The following is a 13,437-nucleotide window of genomic DNA, read 5'->3' on the forward strand; positions in this document are numbered from 1 at the left end:
CCAGTGTTTGATTTGTCTTCTCTGGGCTTCTGTAGAAACAACATGGTGGACTCCAGGTAGCTTTATGTGGCTCATTCTAAAGTAACAAAAACACAATGATCCTGATTTTCAGGTGATTATAAACTAATGAAAACATAGCTATGTATAAGACAATAGATGCCCCTAAATCTTACACACTGGAAGGAACATGTTGACTGACAAAGAGTTTGACCAAAGCCAATAACATAGACATCTGCCTCTGATTACAAAAAAAAGATAAAAAATGATATCAGTGTTTTAAATATTGAGGATTGTGTTTCTATTGTAGCTTATGTGTGTGAGAGAAAAGGATTATGTGTCCCTGGCAGCAGAGCACAACTCTCCTCCCAGAGCCAAAACACTCATATATCACTGTTGGTGTTATTTAAAAACTGAATAACACAAACATGCATGGTGACCAAACAAGTCTCTTCTGGTTCCCTAAAAAGTTATCATTTGAGGGAGGTGAGGTTTTCACTCGACTGTAATGTTATTGCACTTCGACCTCTGATTTGCAAAAACAAGAGGAAGTGGTCTAAGCTGGTTTGTTTCAGCTGATGTCTTTCAGTTTTGGACACTGTACTTTCATGTCATGTTTTCAAGTTGTCTGTCTGTCTGTTCATCTGTCACATTCTCATGAACACAATATCTCAAGACGGCCTGGAGGGATTTAATTTAAATTTATCAACATTTTCCACTTGGGCGCCACCATGAACAGATTAGTTTTTGATGGTCATCGGTAAAAGGTCACCTCGCAAAAGACATTTTTGGCCACTACTCATTAATTCATAATTGGAATTATGAAAAAATTTCAACTAATGTCTAAGAAAATGAAATAATTAACTCAAGACATTGTATATCCAAAAGGTCAAAGGTCAGCCTCACTGTGACATGCATGTGCATGTGCATGAGACTGTTATCATCTCTATCAACATCATCATAGAGAGCAATTACTAATTTCACACCTACCATTATTGTAATATGACATGCATCTGTTTCTATTGTTCTGTGCCCCCCTCCCCCTCCTCTCTCCCCTCTCTCCCCCTCTCTCCTCCTCTCTCTTTCTCTTTCCTTTTTTGCCATGATTGTATTTCACTTGCTATTTACGACATCTATTGCTCGTCTGTCCGTCCTGGAAGAGGGATCCCTCACTATCCTCTACCGCTCTTCCTGAGGTTTCTTCCTCTTTTTTCCCCTGCTACAGGGGTTCTTTTGGGGAGTTTTTCCTCGGGTGATGTGAGGGTCTAAGGGCAGAGGGATGTCGTACACTGTAAAGCCCTCTGAGGCTAACCATGTTTTGTGATAATGGACTCTATAAATAAAACTGACTTGACTTGACATCATAATGTGACATCAAAAACACTTTTATGGCCATTATTCAACACCATAACTCAGGAACTGAAGGAGAGACATTTGGTCATTGGTTATTGAATTAGTGATACTAACTTTGGTGCCCACTTTGAAACTGTGCTGATTGTGTAATGATGTTTTGTGCTGCCAGGTTGAAGATGTGTGTGAAGCATCCACTTTTTGCTAAAAAATACGCTTGATACCTTTAGTTAAAAGTCAAGTGTGTGGGATATAATGGCATCTAACAGTGAGGCTGCAGATTTGAGACTTCTCTTGTGTGTGTGTGTGTGTGTGTGTGTGTGTGTGTGTGTGTGTGTGTGTGTGTGTGTGTGTGTGTGTGTGTGTGTGTGTGTGTGTGTGTGTGTGTGTGTGTGTGTGTGATCGGCCTTTAGAGGACAGTGGCAGATGTAAAAAATACGAAAACAGGAATGGCCCTTTACAGAGCCAGTGTTTGGTTTGTCCATTCTGGGCTACTGTAGAAACAACATAGTGGACTCACTGGACCCACTCCATGTGTTTAAATAAACGGTTCGTTCTTAGGTGACAAAAACACAAAAATTCTTATTTTCAGTTGATTTAAAACTAATGAAAACATGTATACGCCATTTCTGCCAATTGCTGCCCTTAAATCCTACAAACTGGACATTTAGAGTCCTTCAGAGTCTTTGCTGCATGTACACTATTATATGAGTTTGGACAGACATGAATGTAAACTGCAACTTGGCTAGTTCCCAGAGGCATAAAATGATGAGACAGTAATTCTAGTTATAGGATAAAATAGTGTTTTTGAATCATTTTAATGTTCAGTCTGAGAGGTCAGAAGTTAGTCGAAAAATGAATGTTCCAATAACTGAGAGTCACTAAGCAGATCTGGTTACATCAATCACGTATGAATTTTTGTCTCAGTTACACATCCATCTTTTGCACACAGCTCGACCTGGTGCCCATCAATCTTTACTGCCCTCCTTCCCTCTTTCATGTCAACGACTATGAAGTGCTTCAGACCCATTCCTGATGATAATTTGTTCATGGCTGTCATCCTGCTTGTCATTCTCAAGAGATGAATGGGGTTCAACAGGAGCTGAGGGCAATGGAAAGAACATGCAGGCTGCCAGGTAAGACGCCAAATCCACATGCACACACGAGGAATAATTTACAGGTATTAAGAGGTCTCAGCTTTGGATTCTTGCCACATGCTTTCTCTTGCCAGGGCAGTAAAATTTAACAAGAGTTTTTATGAAACACTGAAAGGGATATATGCATATATACATTAAGTCACCAACTGGGCTTATTTAGGTTTACCAACAGTTTCTAATAAGAAAATGCCTGCACAGTGCTTGTGTTTGTATTTGTAAGAGGCCACGTGGCAAATATCTTGAGAATCTCATGGAAAGTGAACTTTTTATCCAAGAGGAACTCTCTCCTCCTCTTGTGTTTGCTTGAAGCGTAGCAGCAGGCAGGATGCTCCGAGCTCAACTGGCAGTTGAATGACAGCAAAGTCAGGTTGTTCCTTTTTTGTCCAAATATCCACACTTCAACTGCTTCCCAGAAAAACTCCCTTAATGCCTCCACCTGACTGAAGCTTTCCAGATCCAAAAGGCTGTTCTTTTCAAAAATATTCTCTCAGGTTTCGCCCATTCAAATAGACTTCCCAGCATTTCATTAAGGTGTGACAATGTTACTGTATTGCAGTGGTGGACAAAGTATTCAGATCCCTTACTCAAGTAAAAGTACTAAAAACAAAAATACTGCAAAAATACTATTACACGTAAAAGTTCTGCACTTAAAATGTACTTAAAAATAATTAGTTAGTTGCAAATAATTGCAAGTATTATCAGGATCATGTACTCATGTACTTAAAAAAATACAAAATTATGTTTTAAAAAAGAAGAAACTATTACACTAAATTAAAATGACTAATTATTCTTTTAAAAAGAAACCTAAAACCTTAATTAGTTAATAATTTTTCTGTGAATTAATGGACTGATTAATTAACTAATCTTTGTCATCATTTAATTTATAAACTCTTCATATGTGTTTATATGGAAAAGTCCTGAGATGTAGTAGAGTAGAAGTATCAAGTGACATGAAAAGAAAATACCAAGTAAAGTACAAGTACCTCAAATTCATACTTAAATACAGTACTTTAAGTATATTCTCGTTATATTCCACCACTACTGTATTGTTCATTATGGTGGTTAACCTATTAACAATATCACCTGAGTCGAGCTAATAAAGCAAAGTTTCATTATGCAGAAATTGCAACAGTTATTGCACAAACCTGTCCACACGTACAACACTGCATACTCATGCAACTGTTTTATAGTGATTGTCACTATGTTTTCTTTTCCTTTGCATTTTCTGTCTATATTACAGATCATTACAAAAAGCCTTTTATGAGCACAATGATCGTCCCCGCCTCATTCTGCAGTATTATGTATGAGAAATAGTTTCAGGAATGGGAGCAGACGCAGATTCCTAGCAGGTCACATAAGAACACTTCATTCCCTGGCAATGATGTGGACATTTGGAGCTTTTTTTTAGTAGAGTTTGGTTTTTGTTTGTTTTCCCTCAGCTCTCTGGACAGCCTTGGATATGTGTATTGGCTGAGTCACTTGGTTCAACTTTAAAGGACATGTTCTCATGTCCTGTTTCTCAAGCGAACACTCAGTGCTGTTGACAGAGCTTTCTGGATGAGGTTGTTTCACCAGTTTGGTGAAGATTGTCAGAAGCGGTTTCGAGTTGACGTGCTGATTTTCTCAGAATAATTTTGGCACCAGGGGGACAATTTCTCAGTTTCTCGCTAAAACATAAGTCATAATTATCTATCGATCTCCACCTGCCATATTTTTGTCCATCGTGGGGCCCTAGAGTGAGATAAAAATCTAGACTCAATTCTGTGCTACACCTGCAGGAAGTGGTCAGAGTTAAAGTTAGAGTGGAACGTCAGGTTCTGCACCAACTTAAGCTGAAAGCAGCAACAGTTCATGGTGAGGTCTTCTGACAGGAAACACTCCAACTAAAAATATAATTCCTAAAAACAGAGCATTAGAGGAAAAACTAATATAAACTCACATCTCTACTAGAGCTAGTCAAACCCTACAAAATGATCTCCACTTCAAGAATTAGTTTCATGTGATGAAGTCGGTGCAGGCAGAGCCGAAAAACAGCAGATCTCATTACCAAGAGGGAAAACTACAGAACGCTTTTTTGTTGAGCAAAGCAAACATTTATCTGGATATTTTGCAGCTCACCAACGAGCATCCAGCGCATAAGTGGTGAAGTCAGAGGTTTGGACAGCTGGGCCTCGGGCAGAAGGGAGGATGTGGCGAGATTAGGAGCGCCTGATTAACACAAAACATGCTGGAGGAGGAGGAACTTCCATCTCTTAATTTCCTTCAGTTATCCCACTCCTCTCTCCAGGACTCAGACACGTACGGGCCTCGACTCTCCTTCCTCTTCTTGTTTGCATTTGAGGGAGAAAATAAAAAGGCCAAAGTGCATCGTCAGAGTGTTTTCTTTGGTACTTACATTCACTGTAACATCAAACAAAAGTCAGATGGACAACAAGGGACTCAACTCAGAATCCCTTTTGTCTCATAAGAAAGTCGTCTTGATACTGGGGTTTTTCTTGTAAGACAACATGTGCTTTGAGGGTGTCTGCTTTCGTTAAGTTTTGGCCCCTTGGCCCCCGCTCTTCATCCCATTGAGAGTCTTTGTTTTCTCTATGTACACGCACAGATGTGTGATGATTGGCAAGGTGACAGAGTATTGTCTTTCTTATCTGCATTGGTATGACAGGAAATGCTCCTGTGATTTCAGGGAAGAGTTGTTTTTTGGTTGAATATGGATCAGTTGGAGTTTATTTTGAAAATATGAGCAGCCTTTGATGAAACAGGTTTCCCATCACTTTGCCTTCATTCTGATTCAGAGATGAACTCTCAACATTCACCCGTTGCTTCACCCCAGATGTAACGCACATTTTGACAGAACCTATCAGTGAGTTATGTACTCATTAATCATCAGCAAAGTCCCCCAGAGCACGACGTTCAGTCTTTTCTAGACCTGCTCCACGTGGTCTGGAGAGACAGCCTGATGTAAGGAGTGAGTAATGCTGACTGGACAAAGCCGTCTCTGCATGGTGCAGCAGTAGGCTACCAGATGTGTGTGTGTCTGCATCACCGGTTGTTCCACTCTGACTTCTCTCTCCCAATCTGTTACTTGCAGGTATTTTATGAGACTTTAAAACAAGGAAGTATTTGATCCTGCTTTTTAACTGAGATGAAAGTGCTGACCTCGTCTTAACTAGTCTCACACAGTTGACTCATGAATTTAATGAAAACGAGCAAATTAGATTGGCAGGAGTGCCAGTTTTGGGGATTTACTTTGAAACTGGTTGTCAGCATAAGAGTTCTGTAAATCTTCCCACAGCCACCATGAAGTTTCACATCCACTGATGCTGTGAACTTGTGAGGATGAAAATGTCACAGGCTATTTTTAACACTGCTTCACATCCTTTATACCTCTGACCCCTTACAGGCCTGCTCTATTATTTTGGTTTTTTTACTTGTTTTTTTTTTATTTCAGAAATGTGTTGATTTTCTTGTCTTGTTTTACTTATTTCTTGCAATTTGTCTTGCCAAGTTGCTCATTGGCTCTTTAACAAGTCTTCTAAAGAAATCACACCAATTTATTTAGGTTTCAAAGGTTTAAATACTTGTGGAAGGCATTTGTTCGCAGCACAAGAAAACCAATGATCCAGGTTTCAAAGGGTTAAAGTATATATGTTTTAGTCTCAAAATGTTATTTTTCCAAATGACTGGATATGGGTTTCTGCAAAATTTCATAACACCCAAATACTGCTTTAGATACATTAGTGTGGTTCTGAAAGACAATAATAAATAAACTAAATAATCAAGTCAGCAGTAGATCAGCAACTCCAGTGTGCTGTGAGATACAATTACTGTATTTGTCAATGGAGTCTGGTGGCTCCATCATAGATAATGGCTTCAGTTTGCCACAAGGAGTTACTAGATACCATTTCTGCTGATTGCTTGGTTGTTTGTTTTTTTGTGAGTTTCAGAACTGATCTAACTTGGCATCTACAGCATTAGGCTACATTGTTTAGCTTCTGTGCTCCAGTATGCCTGTCTGCTTCTCCAAACTGTGACTGTGCTGACCACTATCAAACTGTAGGTGATACACAGACTGTAGATCTATTAATGTGTTTATACAGTGCAAATGCAGTATTATGTTGGATGTCAATGTGTATTCACCTGGTTAAACAAGGGTTTAATAGCACTTTGAGATGGAGTTTTGATTTGTATAACAAGGAAAAGAACTCAGACGGGTAAGCCCTTTAATACAAAGCAAATTTTTACTTGTGAGCCCTCCATACATGTACGTCTACGAGGTGTGATTTTCACTTCTTACACGGTTTCATCTGAATATTTTTAGAGGCTTGGAGAGATAAACGTGTCCAGTTGTTCACACAAAAACAGCAAAAAATCAAATAAAAGTTAAAACACGTGAACATATGTTTATGTACCAATTCTGTAATGGTAACTGTGTGTGTGGGTTCAGACCCCCATGTTGAAAACCACAGCGTTAAACTATAAAGAGACCTAAACAGCAGTGCCTAACATTAGTTTCCTCACTGACTAACTGACTCCGCCACGCTTACATTCTTGGACATATTTATTAGGCTTAACTGTCTGACTCAGACGCACCAGCAAGTGCAGAAAGCTATAGATAACAACACACTCTTCATTTAAAGTTGTTGTTTGCACATATAGTCTGCTCTTTCAGGTTAGTGGTTAAAAGTGTTTAGGTCAAACTCTTAATAACAGAAGCGGAAGTTGCTCAAGCACAAATAAAAAAGTGTTAAGGGGGAGCGTGGATTTAGGTTTTCTGGCACAAAAAAAGACTTCTGCTATGTTGATAAATGTTTACTGTTTGCATTCCTTTATTAAAGGAAAAATGATAAATAACAGCATACCTTTAAAGGTATGCTGTTATTCATCATTTTTTAAATAGTAGTTAAGTGCAGTCAGCTTTTCATATGGTGACCATGTGAAATTAGTGAGTCCGTCACACTGGCAAGAATAGACGCAGCCGACAGAGGAAGTTCAACAAATATCAACAGCTTGGCTGGATGTTTGCAAAGGAATGTGAATTTAGGAAGTCTTAGGGGTTTTGCTCGTTTAATCATTGTAGATTGTAACTCTGTATTCAGTTTGAAAATCACAAAAGTTTTCTCAATACTTCTCAAAAAAATATTGACATGCTACAGTGCCAGATGGTAAATTTCACAGAGTGAACAATACCAGATCATGACCATGAATTCAGACTGTATAACAAAAGTGGACATAGCCACTGTAATGTCAACTATTGGTTTGTGGACTAACATTTTAAAGCCTTGAGTTTGGTATTTTGGCTGTCACCATCTTGGTTTTTTGGAGCGAGTAATGAACAAATTTGGACGATACGGAGGAGCGGTGGAGGAACAAGTGGTAGCAATAATAGAGCATTTAATTGCAAAAGACCCAAGTTTTTTTCTCTCAGGAGTTGGTGGAGACCAAAAAAAAAAAAAACTTAAAATGAGAATGAATATTAGACTTAACAGGTGGTTACAAAATTATTGCTAACATATCTCCGTATCTGCTGGATTTTCAAAAAAGCCACTGATTGCTAACATAATTTCCATATGAACATAAAGTGGAAACAGGATTTTTTTCACCTTTTCCTCCCGAGCATTTCCAAGCAATTATATTGTTGGTTGCACAGTTATTTGTGGGACCCGGCTCATCTCAGGCCAGAAGCGTCAATGTTTTTGCTGTGAACTTGAAGCTTCCAGTTAAGAGTTGGATGTTAGTGTTAGCAGCAAGTTAAACAGATATCGCGGCGCCTTTACCCGTGAGGATTCATTCACTGTAAGCGGGCAACAAACTAACAGCTCTCCAGTTCATATATTACTTATATTTGCAAGTTGCACTGGTGCTCTGTGGTCTCAAAATGTGACTAAATAGTCACAATCAAAGCTCTGCACATACAAACACATGCCTCACCTGCTCACACTACCGCCACCTACTCATTAAGTTAGACTGTTATTGCAGCATTGTAACATCGTAACATGATGATTTACTTTCTGTATGCTGGAAACAAACTAACAGCTCTCCACTTCACATATTAATAGTGTTTGCAAATCACAGAAGGGCTCCATGGTAGCAAAATGTGAGTGAATAATCATGGTCTGGTGCTCTGCAAAAGTCCTGCTTTGTGTGTGTGTGTGTGTGTGTGTGTCTGTGAGAGGAAGAGAGCAGCAGGAGAGAGCAAGAGAACCGAAACACCGGTGGCTCATAAAAACGACGTGACAATTTAAACTCGATGTCTGTCATATAGTCATTTTATATATTGCATGTAGAACAAGTCCCGATACCTCAAATATATTTGATAAATTGCCCACCCCTATTTCAAAGTGGCCAAAAAAATGTTTGTAATTAAATGAATGCATGTTCAAGTTGGTTCCACGAATGACCACTTTACCAAAAAACATTTATTAAGAACCATATTTCTATGTTAAGAAAATGGTTCAAAATAGTTTGAAAGACGCATATAATAATTTCTGTCTTAATATAACCCAACAATACCCGTAGCATTCAGGTATCTTTTATACCGTCATTATGCTGGGTCGTCTGTATTTCAGGCTCAAGGGCAGAATACACTTCACAGTTTAATTGCACCATTGTCCAGTTCAGTTCCATAAAGTTCTGTCTCATCAGCTGAGTCCAAGTGTGTGTGGCCATACTTTATCGTTTAAGTACTTAAAAGTATTAACATTAAAAAGTACAGCATACTTTGTTTGGGGTGCTTGACACAAATGTCTGTTTACTGCCAACATTAAAAATGTGGTGGATTTGAGAGAAGGATGCCCTCTACTGCCCTCCACTTGAAGGTATTCCAGTCTTCTGAACCCCCACTGCTGTCTCTAGAAGTCATCATCATAGTCAAAGTTTCCGAGGCCATTTTCAGGAAGAGCATAAACAGATTTGCTCTTCTTCTTCCTGCTCTCTGCTCTCGTCTGTGCGGGGTCTTTACTCCCAGAAAAGGACAGGTAGGCGGCAATGCTGTTCCTAACTCCGTAGCTCACCATGTTGTCACTGCAGCTGTCTGTGCTGACCAGCTGTTTTCTGTTAAGGGAGGAGACGAGGAAAATAATTAACAACAGAGCATCTTATTGTTGCAATTTCCTTCTTCACTTTTGAAAAAACTATGAAAATGATGTATATCGCCTCCTGGATTTCCGTAACTTTCTTTAAATCCGTCCATCACAGATCTGCTTGAATATCTATATAATCAAAATTAACAAACTACTTGAAAGATTTTTTTTTTCCTAATTTTACTTTTCTTTTCATTTTTCCAGAGAAATGCCAAACATGTCTGGTTCTAGTTTTAGGGTCTTCTGCTTTTCTTTCTCAGTACTTTCAGTATCTTGAAAATTTATACTGTTGGTAAGACAAAACACGCAATATGAAGTAAAACACAACCTATATTCTTACATTTTATCTTAGCTATTTGCACTGACAGTTTCAAAACTATGAAGGGATTGAATGACATCCAAAAAACTGCCATCTAACAGAACCATCATGCAGTCATGCTTACAGAGTAAAGCTGATATACAGTATATCATCACCAAACCTCCATCGTACCTGTCTAGTTTCTTCCAGTCAAAGTTGCGTCGCATGACTACAGGTGGAGGTACAGGAGCTGCCTCTAACGGCGGGGTCACACCGGATAGACAGGGGGTGGTTAATGCACAACAAAGGCCATCTGCAAAGTCTGAAAAGGCGAGGATAGGGGAAGTAAAACACTGCTCTCACTGTTCCAAACAAATACAAATCAAATGTTGTATAATTTGCATTAACTCCTTTCACACTCTACTGCTCAGCCAAACACATACGCTAATCTTGTGGGGGGGTGGGGTGGGGGGTGGGAATTCATATCAGCCTGCCGTAATTTCACAATAACAACAATTAAAGTTAATGCATTTCTCACTCTGTATGCACCAGCAGTCTTTATCAAACACACATCGTGTATCTCATTTCCTCTTGCCCAAAAATGTTCTATCATAGCAGGAAATACATCTAAGGTTGACCACTGATAAGAAAGTTCTAAATTTAGAATATGCTACTATAATTTCATCGCCTAAACGGTGTGTGCTTGTTTGTTTGTGTGGCTCTACATGCTGTGATGCTTGCTTCCTTTCTGTTTGTTTTTAGACTACGTCTCTGTGTTTAGTTAGTGTTTGTGCATCCACCCACCACAGTAGTGGTTGATCATATCTTCGAGGCACTGGAAAGTGAGGCGAGGGGAGATGTAGTACCAGCTGTTGTCCAGTCTGAAGATACGATAGTGCTTTACGATCCGGTGCTTCACTGAGAGTGAATACAGACCTGAGGATATGACACACACCAGACACTTAAGCTCTGAATAATGACACCAAGCTGCTCTATTCTAGACAACAAATACATAATTGTAACAAAAGGTCAATATCAGGTCAAAAGGTAATTTTGCCAGAACCCAAGAACGTCAATTACTATTAATCCACTCATAACTGAAAATGTTGGGACAATGTAAAAGCAGAAGTAATGTAAATGCTTAGTCACCATGCGTCATTCCACCATGGGTAAAAAAAAAAAAAAAATCTAAATATCATCGATTTTCTTCAGGGGAGAAAGTACCTGTATGCTGGAAACAAACTAACAGCTCTCCACTTCACATATTAATAGTGTTTGCAAATCACAGAAGGGCTCCAAAAAACTAGTATAAAAACTGCTCTTGTCCGAGCGTCATGCTGATCTAATCAAGCATTTTAATATCCTATACATACACGAAAGCCAAAGTCAAACCAAACTAACAGATCTGACTGCGGACTCTGCTGTAAGCACAAATGTGATCTACTCACCCCTCTCCCTGGAGCTCTCCCGCACCAGGAAGGAGCCCACCCTGTTCACAGGTAGACTCAGCAGATCTTCGGCCTTTTGCCTCTCCACCCCCTCAAACAGCCAACTGACCAAACAAAAAATACTGCATGTTAAAGATAAAATTTGATAACTCAGTGCAAACGCGCATCCTGTGTTTGTGACATCTCCCGCTACCTCATTATCGCAGAGAGATTTTAGATAGTGTAGCAGAAAAACACCTGTTTGATATTTTTTGCTGTTATCAATTTGAAGCCAAACAGACCAGCAAGGTTATGTGTCAATATCAACATACTCACCCATGATACACTTTTGCCACATGGCTGCTGGGTATGTAGTTCTCTTTTTGTGTTTGGACAGAACGTACTCTCCATAAGTAAGCCTCCCTGCGACAAACACAAAGACGCAAAGAGGAATCAACCACCGACCTTTTTGTGTGGACACTTCTCTATACTGCAAAATTAGAGCATCAAGTTAGAAATTATGCTTTGTTTGACTTTATTTCCTCATAGTTATTTAAGATCTTCCCCTTATCAAATGTACATCTGGATCAAAAAAACTGATTTTTTTTTTTAAACCAAGAAAGAAAACATGATCGTACTGAGCAATGAGCCTGAGCTTCTCCCCCATCCTGAAGATCGGCTCGCTGATTTCAGGCGACGGGTAGTCCTGAATCACCACCACAATGTCCTCTTCCGGAGCTGCCAAGAACAATATTTCTAGTATTAACAAACACAGCCAAATGCTAATACGCAGACATCATTATTGGGACAAATCCAAAGAAGACCAAACCTTAATTATTGCCAATTTTATTTTGTTTCAGTTTTTGTTTTAATTCATTTAAGTGTAGCTCAAGATTATTTAATCTTTGATACTATCTGACTTTTAATATAACTATGCATATGCAAAAAGTGCAGAACAACTGTCACTGATAGCAGTAGGGAAAGTTTTCCCAGTGCACTATGCAAAATAATTTTCTTATATTGAATTATTTAAAAAAAAAAACTTTTACCTTTTAAAGGGCTGTCGGGGCTGTCTGTGTTGACCTTGCTCCTGGCACTCTCACCTCTCATAATATTCCCCATCCTCCAGTCTGAAGTCAGAGCAGACAGACAGATATGCTCGAAAAAGTACTCAACAATTTTCCACTCATGTACCAATCTGTTTTTGTTTTTTTTAAACTTCACCACAGAGTTTTTTACTTCCTATAAGCTGACCATTTAACTATCTTACGGACACACTCATTGCAGAATGGGGAAGCTGAGGCTAGATGCTATCAGACTCAATTTTCCACTGCAGCATATACCTCTGTGTACTGTTGTCTAACAGTTATGATGACATTACAATTCATACACTGCAAAGGTTCTACTGTCACAACATCTTTTACATAATTCAAACAATGATGCATTTCAACAGATCCTGCCTGTGTGACAATACTATGAAATTACGCCACAGTGTTCAGTTGGCCAGTATGGCGAAATAACTGTCCCATAGAAACAACAGTATGAGCGATACATAGCACAAGCAGTAAAAACGTAGACACCCACCTGTGGGACTTGCAGCTGGCCTGCAGCGATGGCATCAAGTGTGGTGAGAGAGATGGTGGCCCAAACAGGGCATGCTGGCAGCAGCGGAGTCCAAAACTAGAGAAGTACCATGTTCATAAGAATTTACAGCAATGACCTGTCACAGAGCGGTGACAGCGCTGCATCAGACTGCAAACTCACTTCCTGTAGTGAAATGAGGAAGAGGGCCAGCAAAAGTGTTGTTGAGACAAACAGATCATGAAAGAGGGGCGTGCATGACAGCCGGCCAAATGGGGTTATTAAGAGTAACTAGTCGCACCAGTGTAGGCTTACATTTTTTACCGAATAATATATCTGTTTAATGTTTGGTAATGCTTCAGTAGAGAATAATCCGATTTTATGACTGTTTATTTACTGTCTAATGAGTAACTTACTGCCAATTTCTAGAGAGCATAGAAAGACTGAGCTGAAATAATTAATGACTGAGAGAAAATGTTATCAACTACTTTTGATAATCGGTTCATCGTTTGGAATGATAATCAAGCATTACTAAACATTACCTT

At 39.2% G+C, this 13,437-nt stretch overlaps 1 protein-coding gene across 1 annotated transcript; it reads right to left on the reverse strand.

Moving 5' to 3' along the window:
- Positions 1 to 8,751: 8,751 nt before the first annotated feature.
- sla1a (Src like adaptor 1a) lies at positions 8,752 to 13,078 on the reverse strand. The gene is made up of 8 exons (XM_042506991.2): positions 12,896 to 13,078; positions 12,361 to 12,441; positions 11,950 to 12,049; positions 11,648 to 11,734; positions 11,333 to 11,436; positions 10,689 to 10,820; positions 10,077 to 10,206; positions 8,752 to 9,557 (listed from the first exon to the last, which is right to left on the reverse strand). Exons 2-8 carry the CDS (start codon positions 12,431 to 12,433, stop codon positions 9,356 to 9,358), a joined length of 828 nt encoding a protein of 275 aa, XP_042362925.1. The 5' UTR covers positions 12,434 to 12,441; positions 12,896 to 13,078; the 3' UTR covers positions 8,752 to 9,355.
- Between the last annotated feature and the right edge of the window lie 359 nt (positions 13,079 to 13,437).

The sequence above is a fragment of the Plectropomus leopardus genome, chromosome 17 (assembly GCF_026936395.1).
Source record: "Plectropomus leopardus strain MGB_pleo_1.0 chromosome 17, ASM2693639v1, whole genome shotgun sequence".
NCBI classification, from domain to species: Eukaryota; Metazoa; Chordata; class Actinopteri; order Perciformes; family Serranidae; genus Plectropomus; species Plectropomus leopardus.

Coding starts and splice junctions, on each gene's coding strand:
- sla1a (XM_042506991.2), bottom strand. CDS start 12,433: ATGGGGAATATTATGAGAGGTGAGAGTGCCAGGAGCAAGGTCAACACA. Junction 12,050..12,360: donor CCCCGACAGCCCTTTAAAAG/GTAAAAGTTTTT, acceptor TGTTCTTGGCAG/CTCCGGAAGAGGACATTGTG. Junction 10,821..11,332: donor GGAGAGCTCCAGGGAGAGGG/GTGAGTAGATCA, acceptor TCATATCCTCAG/GTCTGTATTCACTCTCAGTG.